General features: G+C 41.1%; 1 protein-coding gene across 3 annotated transcripts in view; it reads left to right on the top strand.

Moving 5' to 3' along the window:
- Positions 1-4,797: 4,797 nt before the first annotated feature.
- PPP2R5E (protein phosphatase 2 regulatory subunit B'epsilon) overlaps positions 4,798-17,364 on the top strand; it is a 150,373-nt gene continuing 137,806 nt past the window's right edge. Inside the window, exons 1-2 of one of the 3 annotated variants that reach the window (XM_047079543.1) lie at positions 4,798-5,426; positions 7,667-7,830. In XM_047079543.1, coding sequence (XP_046935499.1) covers positions 7,674-7,830 — 157 coding nt within the window. In that variant the 5' untranslated portion in view covers positions 4,798-5,426; positions 7,667-7,673. The remainder of the gene's footprint in view (positions 5,427-7,666; positions 7,831-17,364) is intronic. The other 2 variants (XM_047079541.1, XM_047079542.1) reach the window with 2 other exon arrangements.

A 17,364-nucleotide genomic window follows, 5' to 3' on the forward strand; every position in this document is an offset into this window, starting at 1 on the left:
GATCCTGTGTCTAAGAGTAAACTGAGGCTTGGTGAGGTTAAGTGACTTGCCTGGGTGTTGTACATCCGGATTCTTTTGGGCATAAGGTATAGAAATTCAACTCCAACGTAGCTTAAACAAAAAAGGAAATTTACTGGCTCATATAATTGAAACTACTTTTGGACAGAGTTGAATCCAGCCGCTCCAATTGTGTTGTTAAAACCTGGCATCTGCCAAAGTTTCTTCCACAGTATTGGATTCCACCAGGATGGAGGGGGAGGAGATGGTAACACATAGGTCCAATTTTACCTCACTTCTGTGGTTTATGTTCCAAGAGGAAGAGAGGTATCCCTCTCCCAGCATGCACAGAGCAGATCTTGGGGAAGATCCAACCCATCTCCTTGCGTCTTGTACCTGTCTCTCGTGGGGAGGAAAGAGAGAAGCTGCAGGGTTACCAGTCCACCAGGATCACATGAAGTGAGGAGCATGGTCCTCCAAGAAAAAGAGGGGCGTGGCCAGGAAGCAGATACCCGCCACATCAAGTCTAGGCCGTTACTCAAGGCAGGGCTAGGACAGAAACCAGGACCATAGTCCTAGTGCAAGAGAGGAAGAGAAATGGTTGAGAGCAAAAATAGTTTGAGCCTCTTTTAGAAGGAATACCAATTAGAAATGAAGATAAAGCTCTGAAATGATGTTAACTCGAATGACCGATTTTTTCACTTTTAGAAGTATACGGATATTGTAAGATGCAAATTTTTGTTATTGCTAATGACTGCTCCCACACACTTCTATCATTTAGCATGGGAGTGGTCTGAAAGGCATGCCTCGTTTCCTTGCTTCTTGTTTTCTTCCTGTCACAGTGGGGTAAGCCAGAATAAAATTTCGAGGAAAAAAACTTTCTTGAAGTTTCTAGATGGATTAAAATACAAAGAAAGTGGACGATTATGGTCATAACCAGTATTTATTGAGCAGCTAACATGTGCCAGAGACACGTAACGGAGTAAATGCATAACGTCACATAAATGTGAGGTCTACCCTGTGAGTTAGGAAGCGTTAGTCTGTTCATTTACAGGCCGGGAAACCAAGGCTGTGAGAAGCGAATAATTTGCCCCAGCTCCTGACTGTCTGAGCTGGGATCCCACCTCAGGTACATCTGATTCCACAGTCTATGTTTTTGGCATCGTGCTTATAATTAGTTATAGCTTTAATTCAGTTAATTGTGAAATTTAACTATTTTAGAAGCGAATTTGTTGCTTACGGTGTGTTATTTTGTTTTATCCTGTACATAACAAAGTGCACTTGAAGCTGGCTATCACTTCCCCATCAGTGACGTAGGGCCCCTCTTCCCGTCTTGATCCATCAGTGACCTAGGGCCTCTCACTGCAAGGTAGGGAACTAGAGCACCTAAACGTTTTAAATCTTAGCCAGTAATTGTACACATGATCACATGGAAAGCCAGGAATAACCTACAACCCTGAGGCACATCTGCAAATCTAACTGTGCTATTTGAATTGCGACCCAAGGAAATGCCACCGCCGAGGGGTTTCCCAGTGTAGATAAATGTGGCTTGAAGAAGTGTTACAGCAGAGTCCCCTGTCTACACTAGCTGTGTGTATACTGATTTTCTTTTTTTTTTCCCAAGAAAGCAGCTCTTGCCTCGGGCTTTTTCACTATTTTTCCCTCTCAGCCCAAAACCAGCTTTCAAAACGTACACATTTTGGGCTAGTCAACTTCTAGGATGATATATAGGTCTTTTCCTCCATTACTGGTTGATAATTGGTTTGATGATACTTCTGCTTATTATCTTACCCTTCTTTAGTTCACCAGTCAGCTACCATTTGATAGTCTATGCCTTCTAGTCTCATCATATGACCAGCCTGCCAGTAGATTCCAGCAGATTCGCGATAAGCTCAGCCTTGATATCTGGGAGGTGAGTGCTTTCATCTGATACCAATGAACAGTTTTGTCACTTGATGATGGCTTCCCAGATGACTATAATGTATATTTTTGTATTATCTAGAGTAACAAGTCTCCAAACTTTTTTGACCATTCATTCCCATCAGTATGTTTTTTTGGAGGCAGTTCTTAATCAAATATACGCATATTTATTATGCGTATATTTATTATTTATTATTATACGCATATAAAGTATAAACATACACTTCCATTTATAACTCAGTCACAATATACGCTTAGGGTGAAATTCATTGTTAATGACAGTGGATATAAATCCTCATTCACATAATCTCCCTGATGAATTTAATATTTTTTTTTAAAGCCAAAATTTGGTTAGATTTGTTAGATTGTTATTTTAACTTTGAAACGTGTCTGTCAAAGATCTGGTACTAGAAATTGCAGTGCTGCCATTTGCTTGTTTTCCTGTGGTTTCTTAGCAAAGGATTCTTCTAAAGTTGTCTATTTTCTACTGGTTTAATTAAACCTAGATGATATCATCAGTAAATCCACTTAGTCGGAATCTAGCAAATTATAAGAAGTCACTACAAGATGATAGGGACTGACTGGACGGGACCACCACTGCCCACCGTTGGAAATGGGTAACTTCCACTTTTCTTTGAGGAAATCTCCTATGTTGTTCTAGGCAAGGGGAGGTTCCATGGTCAGAGTGCAGGTTCCCTTATTCTGTACATAAAATATTAATTGATCTTAATGACTTTAGTTTTCAATTAGAATTAAGCATAAGCAGATGTCCTCATATTTTATTCTTCTGCATTCCAAATGGATTGCCTCGCCCTATTCCTGAAATATATACACCCCTGGCTTATGTGGACCCCTTTAGAAAATATTGTCCAAGGAACAATTTCTCACATAGGCAAGGATGTTCCCACTTTAAAAGACCTGCTCATTTCAGTTACCCAGCCATTTTATAGAAAATGAGTTTTGAAATGAATTCTTTATAGAGATCCATAATTTTCAAGCTAAATCTCCACTCTACAAAATGTGAAATGTTCTGAGCAGCAGTTGTGAGCATTTCCAATGTGCACTACTCCTTGACGGTCCAACTGTTGCCAAGGGAAATGGAGTTGGCTTTAAAATCTTCCTTGGTTTTAATTCTGCATTTCCCTCAATCAGAGAGCAAACGGGCTCTGCATGGCTGGGACACTCAACTTTTCATGAAGACTGGCATGTGAAATTCAGATGTAGAAATGCAGTTTCTTGAAGGTTGGAAGAAGAATGGTATTCCAGCCAGTTTTATAAAGCCTAGTGGTGGACTTTTAGACCAAAAAAATGGGCACTATCTATACAGTGGCAAATCATTTGGAGTCAGTAGGGGGAACCGCTTCTACCAAGACAGCCATTTTTTCCTGTTTCCCATTTCAGTTCAAAACCACATTTTTTTTTTTTTTAAATCTTTCATGGCACAAAATTTTTTTTCCACTCAAGATCCGTTCCTGGGAGTGTGAATAAAAATTTGCAACACCTGAGTGTTAACACAAACAAGAAATGCAATGCATTTTGTTTTTGTTACTTGTACATATGGTACCTAGTTTTATTTCTTAACTGTATAGAAAACATGATAAAATGCCGACGGGGAAAAACTAGGCTCCAAAACAACACACACAAAATTAAAAGAAAAAAATACCGGAGGGAAGTACATCAAAATGCTAACAGTGTTTAAGTTAAATTTTTTCCCACAAGTTTTTAATAATTGATCTGATATTTGTAGTTAAGCATTAAGAATTTTCTTCCCTCTCAACCGTCCCCTGCCCCCCCCCCCCCCCAATAAAGATGTACGTAGCGTGCATTCGGATAGAGTGACAGTCCCAATAATTCTCTGGAATTGCATCACTTGGGTTGAGCTCACCAAAGATGCAAACACTTCCCTAAATATTTTATTACTTCATCTAGCTAGAGTTGAGTGAAGACTTCTCCATAAACTCTTCTGGATCCAACTTGCCAATTAAAATCTCGCAAGCTCCTAGAGTCTGGAGCTGGGATGCCCCGAGCTCTGTGCAGCGGGAGGGCCCAGGTAGTTGATCGGGATAAATGATTGCAGAGCACAGAGACAGCATTCCCACCTGCATGAGCTACACTGAACTGGCCTCTATCAAGGCTTGCAGGAGTTTCAGGGAGCTGACATTCAAAACAGAGGTTTAGGGAAAAGAAGACGAGGTGAGACAGAATTCGAAGCAATACCCAACCCTTGGCCCAGGCCCAGAGGTTCAGATTTCGGTGCCAGGTCCCACAAGGTTCAGCCGAGAGCGACTGCTGGGGGTTTCACAGAGGGCTGCAAGGGGCCCATTTACACCAACAGTGGCGCACAGGAGCGGGCAGGAGATCTTATTTTCTTCTCCGCTTATTTCAGCGCTGGTTCTCGTCCTAAGTGGGGGTCCTCCACCCCAGCCCAGAAGGACCACCCTAGGCGCTGAAGGGCGCGGATTCCAGGCCCGGGGTTCCCCCACCCTTAGCCGACCCTTGCCCTTGGAATCCTCTGCTTGAAGTCGACCGCCGCCCAGAGAAGCCGCATTGCGTGGAACCCCCCCACCCCACCCCCAACCCATTGATCTATCAGTCGCACACCTCCCGGCTTTCAGGAGCTCCGCACAGGCCTAGCGGCTGTCGTACCCCACTACCTCACCCTACTCAACCGCCTAGCGGAAGCCGCAGCGGCGCGGCCGGAGCTCGCGGCTGCATCCGGGTCCTTCTCGCCTCAGCCCAATCCTCGGCCTCGTCTCTTCCCACCCTCCTGATTCTCCGCCCCCCCCCGCCGCCAATCCCAGATCTGCTCTCAGTCGAACCTGCTGGCCTGGGAGTGAAGGCGGAGGCAGGCCAATGAGGACTCGCTTCCCGTTTGAAGCCTCCAGTGAGTGGGCGCCGGAGGCGGGCGCTGTTGGCCAGAAGGTTCGGTTGCGCGTGTGCCATGGACTCAGCCGCCCGGTGATATTGACAATAGGAGAGAGAAAGGGGCATTGACGGGGACCCACCGCGGGTACCAAAGGGCGGCTCTGGCAGCGGCGGCTCCAGCTCCAGCGGCTCCTCCTCCTTCTCCTTCCTTCTCCTGCTGCCGCTGCGGATCCAGTCTTCCTCCCTCCCTTCCCCCCCTCCCCACGTCGTCGCCGTCGCCGCCGGGTCCGGGGCAACGAGCAGAGGCGCCGCCCGCCGGGAATGTGAGCGAGGAGCCACCGGCTGAGCCGCTACGGGGTCGGTGCCGATTTGATGGGACGGGCCCGCGGGGGAGGATCTTGAGGCCGCCGCCGCCGCCGCCGGAGCGCTGAGGTTCAGGTCCGGCCGTGAGGCCTAGAGGCGCCGCCGCCGCGGAACCGGAGGGACGCCGCGCCGGACAGCCGTCGCCCCGGGCTCCCTGCTGCTGTCCGGACCTCCCCCCGCACGTCCCGGTCCCGCCACCCGCCCCCGCTGCGGCCCTCTCGCAGGTCTCCCGCCCCTCGAAACCACAGATCATCTTCGGATTCTTCCCCAGAAGCTTCAAGGTAACTTCGTCCCTCCAGCACCTCGGCTCGCCGCTTCCTTTCCTCTTCCCTGTCCTGAGGAACCTGCAGGACACCGGTCTCTGGAAGGCCTGGCCGGGGCAGGCGAGGGGTGCGGTGGGGTGGGGTGCGGGAGAGGAAGCGTCCGTCCCACTTGTCCGATTTACCTGCAAATGCTTGTGATGATGCTTCCCATTCACTCTACCCTCCTCCCTCCTTTTCCCCTCACCTTCCGGCATTGGAGGCATATTCTTGTCCCCCTTTATCCACTGACGGGGGGCGGGGAAACACGGGGGGGGGGGATTGATGTAGTGTGGAGGATTCAGTAACAGCTTATCTTCTCCAGGGCTTGGGCGGGTGGGGTGGGGTGGGGTGGGATGGGAGCAAAGAGTAATTTAGCATCCCCACAAGGAAACCCATTCCCTGTCTTTCTCCTCCACCCTGGTACCCCCTTCCACACCGCCCCCTGCCCCCCCCCCCAACGGCTTGGATTATCCTGAACCCTGGAAATGCCCCGTGCCCGCTGCTTAGATGACGATAAAGCTTCAGACGTCCTGGTCCAGGGCAAAACCTGTTTCCCCGGGCTTTGCACGGACCCACCGCTACTGCAAGTTCAGTTCTGCAGAGCTTTAGGGTTGAGATCCTTGACGTTTATTCTGGGCCGCGGGCAGAAGGGGCAGATGATAAAAAAAAACAAAACAAAACAAAAAAAAACTAGCAATAAATCATCTTTAGAGATGGGAGGTGAGGAATAAAAACGAGACAAAAAGAGTGATGGAGGAACAGGATTTACTGAAATCTTGCATTGTTAGGGTTAAGTGAAATTTAAATAATTCACATACCAGATTGGAAAAGCTGCCCCTAAATTTACAACATACAAATGTGATGTGGAGCTTCTTGCTGATGCAGTCATTGTGAGAAATTTTAAGTAATCTTACTTCTTCTATAGTCATTCATAGCTTGCAATTCCATTTTGAATCTGTCACATGTTTTTTACGGTTAAATTAGATAGATTTCTAAAAACTTTTTTAAGAAAGACAACCTAACGACTTCAAAAATTCCAAACCTCAAGATCCTGTGGTTTTATTTGTTTTCTGTTTATGTTTTTGTTATTTTTACCTTGTCGGAATCCATATAATCCAGATAACTTTTTATTCTTACATGTTCAGGAAGAAACTCCCTTACTCTTTTATTTAGAGGTTAAAAAACACTTGTCTTATGTATTGGAATGACAGGTGAGTAATTACATTTCAGTATTTCCCCCATATGCATTACTTTTATTCAAGTCTGCCATTAATCTTGAATGGAGCCTCAGTGCCACGGAAATGATGGCATCTGTTTAAATTGGAATATGAAATTGAGCCTACGGCTTGTGACTTTTAGGAAATAGCCTTCATTTTAATAATTTGAGAGGTTTAAAATCTCAAAGAACTGTTCAGTTCTCTCAGTTTGATGGAACGAAAACTAGTATTTGATGATGAACTTAAAGGGAACTCAACTTGGTTGTGTAAGTAGGGTGTGAATTTATGTTTTCATTTCAACTTTGATGCACGACTTCATCATAATTTTGTGTATTAAGCTTTATTAACTTAAGATGGCTTCATTCAAAAAGAAGACTTCTTTGAAATGCTTTTAATTATGCCCTTTATGTGTTCTGTTTACAGTAATCTAACCTGTCCGCATTTGTGGTGTGGTATCATAGCTAACACAGCACATTGCATTAAAAGTCATGCCTAGATAGTTTCAGTAGTTGTAAATTTCACTTTGCTGTGATACATTGGTGTAGACTCTTGAAGTACATTAAGGGTTTTAACTCCAGAACCTATTCATAATATTAAATATCTTGTGAAAATGTATCGATGGAAGTTTTCCAGTGGCAGAGTAGCTCTAAAATTACTTCAGGAATTTCAAGATGAGAAGAGCTTTGCAGTCAGAAGATGAATAGATGGCTGAGAAGAGTTCTTCAGGTATAAATGAGCATCTTTAATGCTCATTATCAGAGTGGCAGCAGCACAGCGCATTAGAACTATAATATTGCTTATGTGGTACTTCTGTTACTTCTGTTTTTTCCAAAATCTCATGTCCCCCGTTGAACGTACGACTTTTCTTGATTGATTTTATTTGCTTTCTTCATCACATAATCCCGTTTTCATGAATATTGTATATGGGGGTTTTAGAATTTGTATAATTCACACGTATGCTTCCACCCTGGGGATATGTTTATGATGCCTCTTTCTCTTCAGTAGGGATATGTCCTCAGCACCAACTACTCCTCCATCAGTGGATAAAGTAGACGGATTTTCTCGGAAGTCCGTCAGAAAAGCCAGACAGAAGAGGTCGCAAAGTTCCTCACAGTTTAGGTCTCAAGGCAAGCCTATTGAGTTAACACCTCTGCCGCTGCTAAAAGGTAAGGCTTGTGACCAGGTGATGGATTCCTTTCCAGTTGATCTTTTTGTATCCATATATATAATTTTCTTTTCGTGGTATTTCATATTTGTTAAAGTTATGTGCTGCACATTGAAGGGATGGGAGATTTCAGACATGTTGAAGTTACAGCCTTTTTAAAGGGCTCAACTTAATATAAATAGCTGTGGACACGTGAAAAGAAACTTATTATCAGGAGGATCTTTTACACTGATAAATAGAAAAACTGAATGCCAGAGAAACCCGAAGAGGCCTAGGTCTGTGTTTTTCATTTTTTCCTCTGTTGACATTTAGATATATACATCATACGTGATAACAGCTACATATTGTACAGTTTTAGTCACAACAAGTAGACCTAGTAGAGGAGATGGTACCATTAACTTATGTATAGAAAATGGTGTTTGAAAGAATTCGGTTTTAAAAATCAGGAAAAAAATGGTCAGTTAGTAATTGCTTACATGCATTCTTGTTTTCAGATAGTACAAATAGGAAACATGATGATCATACTTGTTCAATACTACTTTTCTCTTTCCTTTGGAATGAATTCATATTTTAATATGAAACTGCTTTTCCTGAATAGACTTCTCAATTTTTGTTTGGGTATGTGGATACTTTTTTTTTTTTGTTCCTTTTAATTTCCATCTGTTTGCTTGATGTTTATGAACAGGCGTGTTTGAAGTGCATCAGAACACAGCATTTATAGCATGGAAACTATCAGAATCTACCTCTGAAGGCTGATTTCTGTTTGCTGAACACTTGAGAGTGAGGAGAGAGGGAGCACGAACAACATAGTGTACTTTCGTGGCTCAGAGGAAGTCAGAAAACCTGGTGTGCTAGTTCATTAATGAACATTTACTTCTGTAACAAGTTTGTGAAATTAGAAGGTATTATAAGAAAAACTGGAGATCGATTAGAAAAGGTCCTCAAAATGTAGCCTAGGATATTTCAGGCTTCTGTTTTTCCCCATGTGAACTTTTTTTTTTTTTTTTAAAGTTTATTTATTTATTTTGAGAGAGACAAGAGAGAGTGAGTGGGGGAGGGGTAGAGAGAGAGGGAGAATCTCAAGCAGGCGCTGTGCTGTCAGCACAGACTCCTATGTGGAACTCTAACTTACGAAACTGTGAGAACATGACCTGAGCAGAGAAATCAAGAGTTCAACGCTCAACTGGCTAAGCCACCCAGGTGTCCCCTCCCCCCCTTCTTTTTTCTTAAGGAGGGGAGAGTTGTAACTCAGATTCTCATGTTTGTACTTGAAACTGGTGGAGACTAAATGAATTCTGACGACTATAAAGATGATATATCTACTAGTTCCTAAAGATGAGCTCTTATGAGTCTGATGGGGGAGAAAATTTTAGCTAAAGGTTTTGCTAAAATGGAGAAGTCTTTCTGAGATTTTAGAAGAACAAGGAAAAATTGTAGAAATAAAACTAATCATGCTTGAAATACAAAGTTGAGAGGTGCATGGATTCCTTAGTAATTTATTTAATCTGAACTAGACATATAATAGCAATTAGCATCTTTATCTGGCAATGGACTTTTTTCTGAGGAAGTAGATTAAACTTTTTTAGGTTTAGAAAGAATTTTAAACTTTATTGTTATACTCATTTCTTGGGGCTTATGGTAAATATTTAAATTGGAACTGAATTGACCTCTCGTTGGTTTTGTGGGTAGTGAAGAGGCATGCGTGAGAAGAATTTGACACATTTTAATATTTTGTTATTCCTTTTATTGTGGTAAAATACACCTAACAAAACATTGACCGTCGTGGCTGTTTTTAAGTATGCGTTAAGTGTGACAGTTAGTACATTCATGTTGTGTGCATCCGTCACCACCATCCTTCTCCGGAACTTTTTTGTTTTCCCCAACTGAAGCTGTGTCCCTTAGGGGCACCTGGGTGGCTCAGTCGGTTAAACGTCCGACTTCAGCTCAGGTCGTGATCTCACAGCTCGTGAGTTCGAGCCCCGCGTCGGGCTCTGTGCTGACAGCTCAGAGCCTGGAGCCTGCTTCCGATTCTGTGTCTTCCTCTGTCTCTGCCTCTTCCCTGTTCAAGCTCTGTCTCTCTCTCTGTCTCAAAAATAAATAAAACATTAAAAAAGAAAAAAAAAGAAACTGTATCCATTAAACACTAACTCCCCATTCTCCCCTCCCCTCAGCCCCTTGGCGAGTAACCACCATTCTACTTTCTGTCTTTGTAAATTTGCCTACCCTAGGTAGCTCATATAAGTAGAATCATATAATATTTGTCTTTTTGTCACTGGCTTATTTTACTTAGCCTGCTGTCCTCAAGATTCACCCATGGTGTAGCACGTGTTAGAATTTCCTTCCTTTTAAGGCTGAATAATATTCCACTGTGTGTATATGCCGTCAATGGACACTTGGATCATTTCCATCTTTTGGTTGTTGTGAATGCTGCTATGGACATGGGTGTACAAGTGTTTTCTTGAGCCCATGCTTTCACTTGCTCTGGGTACATGCCCAGAAGTGGAAGTGCTGGATCATATATTTAATTTTTGGAGGAATTGCCAGACTGTTTTCCACAGCAGCTGTACCATTTTACGTTCTTACCATCAATGCACAAGAGTTGCAATTTCTCCGTATCCTCACCAGCATGTTATTTTTTGTTGTTTTTTTTGTTTTCGATAATAGCCATCATGATGTGTGTGAAGTGGCATTTCATTGTGGTTTTGATTTGCATTTCCTTTATGGCTAATGAATGATGTGGAACATCTTTTCATGTGCTTATTGGCTATTTGTCTATCCTTTTCTCATTTTTAAAGTGAAGTCTGGTCATATTGAAAAATTTCCAAGAGCTCTGCTCTCCAAGAATGGAATTTTTGTGAACTTGTGTATTTTGCCAGTGTGGGAGAATTGGAGAGTAACAGGACCATACAGTATTAGATACAGCCACAGCTTACTTCCAGACAGACTAAAAGCGATTGTTGTGTAGTAATCATGTAATGGGGAAATATTCTGGAAGGCATCCCACAAATTAGATTTCCGTATCTATAGAACAACAAAGAAGTATAGTCAGATACAGACTTCAGAAGTGTTCCTGATTTTTATAAAATGCTCCTGATTTTTATTACAAATTTGTTAAATGACATTTGATTGTCTTGTAATGGATTGAATTTTATTTGTGTGTTGTCTTCTCACCAACTTTAGGAAGTAATTTATGGAATGTAAAGAAAATATAGGAGGAATTTCTTTTTTTTTTTACCATTTCCTTAGGAGAAACCAGAGTAAATTATGTGTGCCTACCAAAGGATAGTTACTGATTTAATTCTGTAGTATTGTTTTGACCACATTGGAAGGTTTGAGTTAATTTTATTTGGTGGTATAATATAAATGGCAGTTGGATTTTGTGGGTTGCATTGTAGAATAAAGTAAAAATCATGTCCTCAAGATCTTTAATTTTAGGGGAGTTTGAAAGTGGAAATTGTGTAATTTTGTTAGTCATCCTTTAAAAATGTAATTTTTGAGAACTCACACATCAGGCGTTCATTAATGATCACTTGTTTTGCATGTATGCATTATCAGAATGGTTATTATATGCATCGTATTTGACTGACTTGTAAGTAATACTGCCATTAACTCTTAGCGTTGTAATATTTATTTATTTTTTGGGAGAGCTCAAGCAGGGGAGGGGCAGAGAGAGAGAGACAGAGGATCCAAAGTGGGTTCTGTGCTGACGGGCTGACAGCCGCAAGCCCGATGTGGGGCTCAAACTCCTGAACTGGGAGATCATGACCTGAGCCAAAAAGTCGGGTGCTTAACCAACTGGGCTACCCAGGTGCCCCAACTCTTAGTGTTTTAAAAAAGTCTCTTCACTTGCAGAACTGTAACAAAGCGAAAGGAAAGTTTCATCTATTTTGCCTCTTTTCTAACAGGTGGGGTTTTCAAATTTATATCAATGATGTTATTTTCTACAGAAAGCAATGCCAGCATGTTTTTCTGTATATATGCGTGATAAGTTTCCCAGCTTTTCCTCCGCTGTTTGTAGTGACATTGTAGAATAAACCTTTGAAATAGAGACATTTGAATTTTCTCGCTCTTTACAGACTTCTGAAAATGTCTGCAGAGAGTCCTAAAGTTTTTGAACTTGAAGGACCCTTACTCAAGGGAAATTCAGTGAAGGTTTTAGTGCCTTTGTGCTTGATAAGAAGGTAAAGACTTGGAGGCTTTCCTTGTGCCTACACGGCATGACACTAAGCAAGCTTTGATGGTTATCTGTCTCAATAAGGACGGTTAAACTAAACAGGTCGGGGGTAGACACGCACATTTACAATAATAATAATAGTAATAATAATTAGTAGTAGCAACAGTAGTGTACTATCTGGTTGGGTGATTTGTTCTCTCCCCACCCCATCCTCCTCCCGTGCCCCGTTTCCTTTTTTGACTTTAAAAGATTACATAAGTTTAGATTTGAGTGAAATGTTTTTGAAAAGTACTGCCTCTTTGAAGATGGGGTTATGATGAGAATGACGTCATCATTTCTAGTCTCATAATTCGTTATACGTTTTTGAGGCGTTTTGCTAATAGTTTGGACCTTCAGTATTAAACATTCCAAAAACTATAACGACTTGAACGTTTCAGCAGAAATTCTGCCTCTTGGTGTTAAAACTTTTACATCGGTAACATTGTGTTTCTACAACATTCTTTCTTTAATTAAAATCTTTTTTTTTTTTTTTTTTAAGCTCTAGGCTTGTGATTCAGCTTACATTTTTATTTTTGAGGGTGACAGTCTGTGAGGACTTTATTCAAAAGTTTGTTTTATTTACTTAGAGAGAGTGCTTGTGTGGGTGTGTGAGTGGGGGAGGGGCAGAGAGTGAGGGAGAGAGAGAATCCCAAACAGGCTCCGTACTGTCTGTGCAGAGCCTGATGCGAGACTCAATCTCACAAACCATGAGATCATGACCTGAGCCCAAATCAAGAGTCGGATGCTTAACTGACTGAGCCACCCAGGGGCCCTAAGGACTTTAAAAATCCCAATTTAAAACTAGTTTTTGTGGGGGCGCCTGGGTGGCTCAGTCGGTTGAGCGTCTTACTTCGGCTCAGGTCATGATCTCACGGTCTGTGAGTTCGAGCCCTGTGTCAGGCTCTGTGCCGACAGCTCAGAGCCTGGAGCCTGTTTCAGATTCTGTGTCTCCCTGTCTCTCTCTGACCCTCCCCCGTTCATGCTCTGTCTCTCTCTGTCTCAAAAAACTAAATAAACATTAAAAAAAAAAAACTAAAAAAAAAACCTAGTTTTTGTGCTTTTCTAATTTTTGGATAGGCTGATTCTTTTTCATCCATATGTGCCTTGTGTAGTGTAAAGAAGGAATAGGCAGAAATAGTTCTCGATTTTTATAATGGGTTAGTGCCCTAAAGCGTATTTATAATGAGACTCGTTTCTTAAGGAATAGCGTCCTTTATTTTAGTGTTTACCATCTTCCTTGTACTGTGCAGTGTCCCGTGGGGAAAGTACTTGGGCTTTGCCACCTGCCAGAGTCCTAGCTCACTCACAACTTGTGTTGTCTGGGGCAAGTATGTCAACTCCTGAAGGCCTTGGTTTTCTTGTCAATCAAAGGGGGATGATGATAATAATCAAGAGCTGTGGCAGTGCCACATTCAGTAAATACTAGCTGTTGTTATTTAACTGGGATTTGAGAAGTTAAAATGTGAATAGTGTGGAATTATTTCACTTTTTATATTTTTTTCAGCAAAAAGTTGGATTGGAAATTTCTCAGAAAATTATGAAACAAGACCATAGTTTTGCAGTGATGAACCTTTTCCACCAAAAAATTGGAAGAAACAGTTTACCAGTGTGTTGAATTTGGTAGACTGGTTATTTTAAACACCTTTGATTGGAGATTTTCACCTAATGCATTGGTATGCTGCTACATTTTTTAGCGTAATGCTTTTATTTTTAATGTATTCATTTATTGAATAGATAATACAGTTACATGGTTCAACTCTCAAAAAATACACAAGGATGTATAGTGAAAAATCTTCTTCCTGATTTGGTTCTTCCACTCGCCCTTCCCTGGAGCAACCAGTCATGATATTCTTCTATAGAAGGTATAGACATTCTTAAACCCTTGATTGAATGTGAAATGTGTTTTGCAGTCTGAAATTATATGCACATTTTGTATGAGTATGTCCATTGTTTAAATGGAAGGATTCTGTTATATTTTTCAGATTCTCAAAGGGGTTTTTGAATCAAAAAAGGTTAAGAACCATTGATCTAGTTTGTATCTTAGATTAATGATGCATGTTGTTTAGACAACTAAATTGTCGTGTTTGTGTGTGTGTGTGTGTGTGTGTGTGTGTGGTTTAAAGAAATAATCATAAGCTTCCTTTTTAAAGTGGAAGCATGTCTGTAAGTTAATAGGTGTTAACGTTCAGCTTCGCAGCCTTTAAGACAATGTGGCAATGTTTTTCTTTTGGGGAAGAAATTATAAGATCTTGCAGAAAACCAAGTGTCAGTTGCACTGTTTTCATGTGTGAAAGATGATATACTCAGTTGTAGTGAGGAGGTATTTCATTCACTCTTTAGGGAGAAATATTTTTTCTTTACCTAATAGTTTATAGCATAGAGAAAATTCCCGTACAGAGTTGTACGTGGGCCAAAAGATATTAACAGTAAGCAGGGGCACCGGCGTGGCTCAATTGGATAAGCATCCGACTTTAGCTTAGGTCAGTCATGATCTCGTGGTTCGTGAGTTCGAGCCCTGTGTCGGGATTTGTGCTGACGGCTCAGAGCCTGGAGCCTGTTTCAGATTCTGTGTCTCCCTCCCTCTCTGTCTCTCCCCCGCTCATGCTCTGTCTCTTTCATAAATAAACTTAAAAAAAAATAAGCATACCTGATTTATTAATCATTGAAAAGTAGGATAGCAAGGTGCCTGTTTGGCTTAGTCGATTAAACATCCGACTTCAGCTCAGGTCATGATCTCACCGTCTGTGAGTTTAAGCCCTGCGTCAGGCTCTGTGCTGACAGCTCAGAGCATGAAGCCTGCTTCAGATTCTGTGTCTCCCTCTCTCTCTGCCCCTCCCCCACTCACACTCTGTGTCTCCCTGCCTCTCAAAAATGAATAAACATTAAAAAAAATTAAAAAAAAAAGTAGGATAGCAAGTTACATTCATATCACATTCTTTTTGAGTGTGATAATTACGGTGTAGTTCTTAACCTTGGGTTCGTGGATTTCTGGTTGGGGATAGGATGTGTGCATCATGAATGGACTTTGGGGTTCTTTTTTTAATGTTTATTTTTGAGAGAGAGTGCATAAGCAGGGGAGGGGCAGAGAGAGAGGGGACAGAGGATCTGAAGTGGGTCTCTGTGCTGATAGCAGTGAGCCCAATGCGGGGCTCGAACTCATGAATCGTGAGATCATGACCTGAGCCAAAGTTGGACACTCAATTGACTGAGTCACCTGGGTGCTCTGGGCTTTAAGGTTCTAAGACCCTCCCAAAATTATATGTAAAGTTTCTGTGAGTGTGAATTTTTTTTTAGAACATAGTTTACTGCTTTCCTCAGATTGTGGAAGATTTAGCCCTACCATTCTTGCTCTTTCCTCATAGGTAAGAGCTTTGGAGTTAGACTAAAAGACTGGGAATTGTTAATATTTTCTGAGTATTAACGTTAGCTGTACGTGTAAACATATGCTTTATACACTTAACACTAAACGTGATAAGCTACAAACAGAAGTCATCATAACATGGATCTCTCCAGGATATAACCCAGCCCAGGCATAAAATATTGAGGTGCCAAATGAATCTTCTCATAAGGTGAAGCGGCCTTTTGTACCCAGAACTTTCTTCCCCCGACTTCGTGTCATTCTTCAAATTTCATCTCACATGGAACCTTCTTAGGGATCATCCTTCCTGACTCTTAAGACTGATCTTCTTTTTGAAGTTGCTGTCAGTTTGTTGTTTCTTGTTTTATATTTATAATCTGAAATTATTTTTTGTTAGTTGGTTCACTTGTATGTTATCTGTTTCTCCTCCTGCATTAGAATAGAATCTTCAGTGTAGAAACCTTGTTTTTCTTATCTCTAGGGCTTAGATCTGTGCCTAGTACATAGCCGGCCTTTGATAAACATTTGTTAGCAAATTAACATTGTTAGTTGACATTTCAGTTGTTAGTAATGGTAGCATAGGCATTTGTTTTTTCTTCCTTAAGTACTAAATTATTTTCCCCGCAAATCCCAACTCATGCAGATTTTGTGTTAGCTTTTAATTTATACAAAGTCATAGACTTGTTTAATGAAGACTTTTTATTTTTAAAGGATCAAATTGCCGAGTGTTCTCTTAAAATCCTGAGTGAGGCTTTGTACTTTGATATTTATGCATGTTTCAGGTTAGGAACAGAAGTAGTATCTGGTGAAGGGAGGATGGAGTGGATTTTAATGTATGACATACTTTGAGTGGTTTCTTTTACTTGGAGGATTCATCACTTGCGTGTTACAGCAAATGTTAAATACAGTGGAATGCCTTTTTTCTGCTGATGTTTGAGGACTGAAGTATGGGCTAATCAAATCACCAGCCTTTCTTTCTTTACATAGTTTAAGAGGGAGTAGCATATCTGAATATCATAATGGATTTTCAGAACAGGGTTTTATGGTTAAATTTCCTCATCGTTCAAACTTTTATTTTGTAATAATGTTAGCTCTTAATATTAGATGTTGTAGTGCTTACAAAAGAACAGTAAAGTTTCTAGATAGTTCTAAAATGCTGGCTAGGGTAGTTCTTCGGTTTGTTTGCAAATGACGCCATGATGTCCTTTTCTACTACTTAAAAATACTTGTCTGCCCATTGTATTTGAAGATTTTCTGAAAACAAATATGGGATCTTATTTTTATGTCACAGTAGAATTAAGCCTATGATGAACATATTGCTTGGACAATATGTTATTTTTGCCTAATATGTAGTAATATATTCCTAATATATATATAATATATATTACGTAAGTGGGGACTTCTAAGTGTTTTCTTTTATCTTCAAAATTGGGAGAGTATTATAGCCTACCTCATAGAGTCAGATGAAGTGCTATAAAGCAGATAAAACATTTATCTCAGTGTTGGATACATGGTAGGGGTTGAAGAATATTAACTGTTATGGTTAATATAACTGTATAATAACTACAGAAAATACAGAAAAGCTGTATAATAGAAAAATGCTTGGGGGGCCTGGGTGGCTCAGTTGGTTAAGTGTCCGACTTCAGCTCACAAGTTTGAGCCCCACGTCAGGCTCTGTGCTGACAGTTCAGAGCCTGGAGCCTGTTTCAGATTCTGTGTCTCCCTCTCTCTCTCTCTCCCTACCCGACTGGCCCTCTGTCTCTCTCTTTCAAAAATAAATAAACATTAAAAAAAAAAAGGAGAGAGAAATGCTTGCTAGTGTTTTTCAGTTGATTTTTATTCTCTTAATATTTTACATGGATTATTACCATTTAAGGAAGAAAAATATGGAGCATGTAGAACTGTGAGAATCAGACTTTTAAAACAAAAAGAGCTAGTTCTTATGGAACATTCTCAGCATTACT

This window comes from Lynx rufus, unplaced genomic scaffold, assembly GCF_022079265.1.
Source record: "Lynx rufus isolate CCGP_SWC_20201006 ecotype Redwood Valley unplaced genomic scaffold, mLynRuf1.p SCAF_17, whole genome shotgun sequence".
NCBI classification, from domain to species: Eukaryota; Metazoa; Chordata; class Mammalia; order Carnivora; family Felidae; genus Lynx; species Lynx rufus.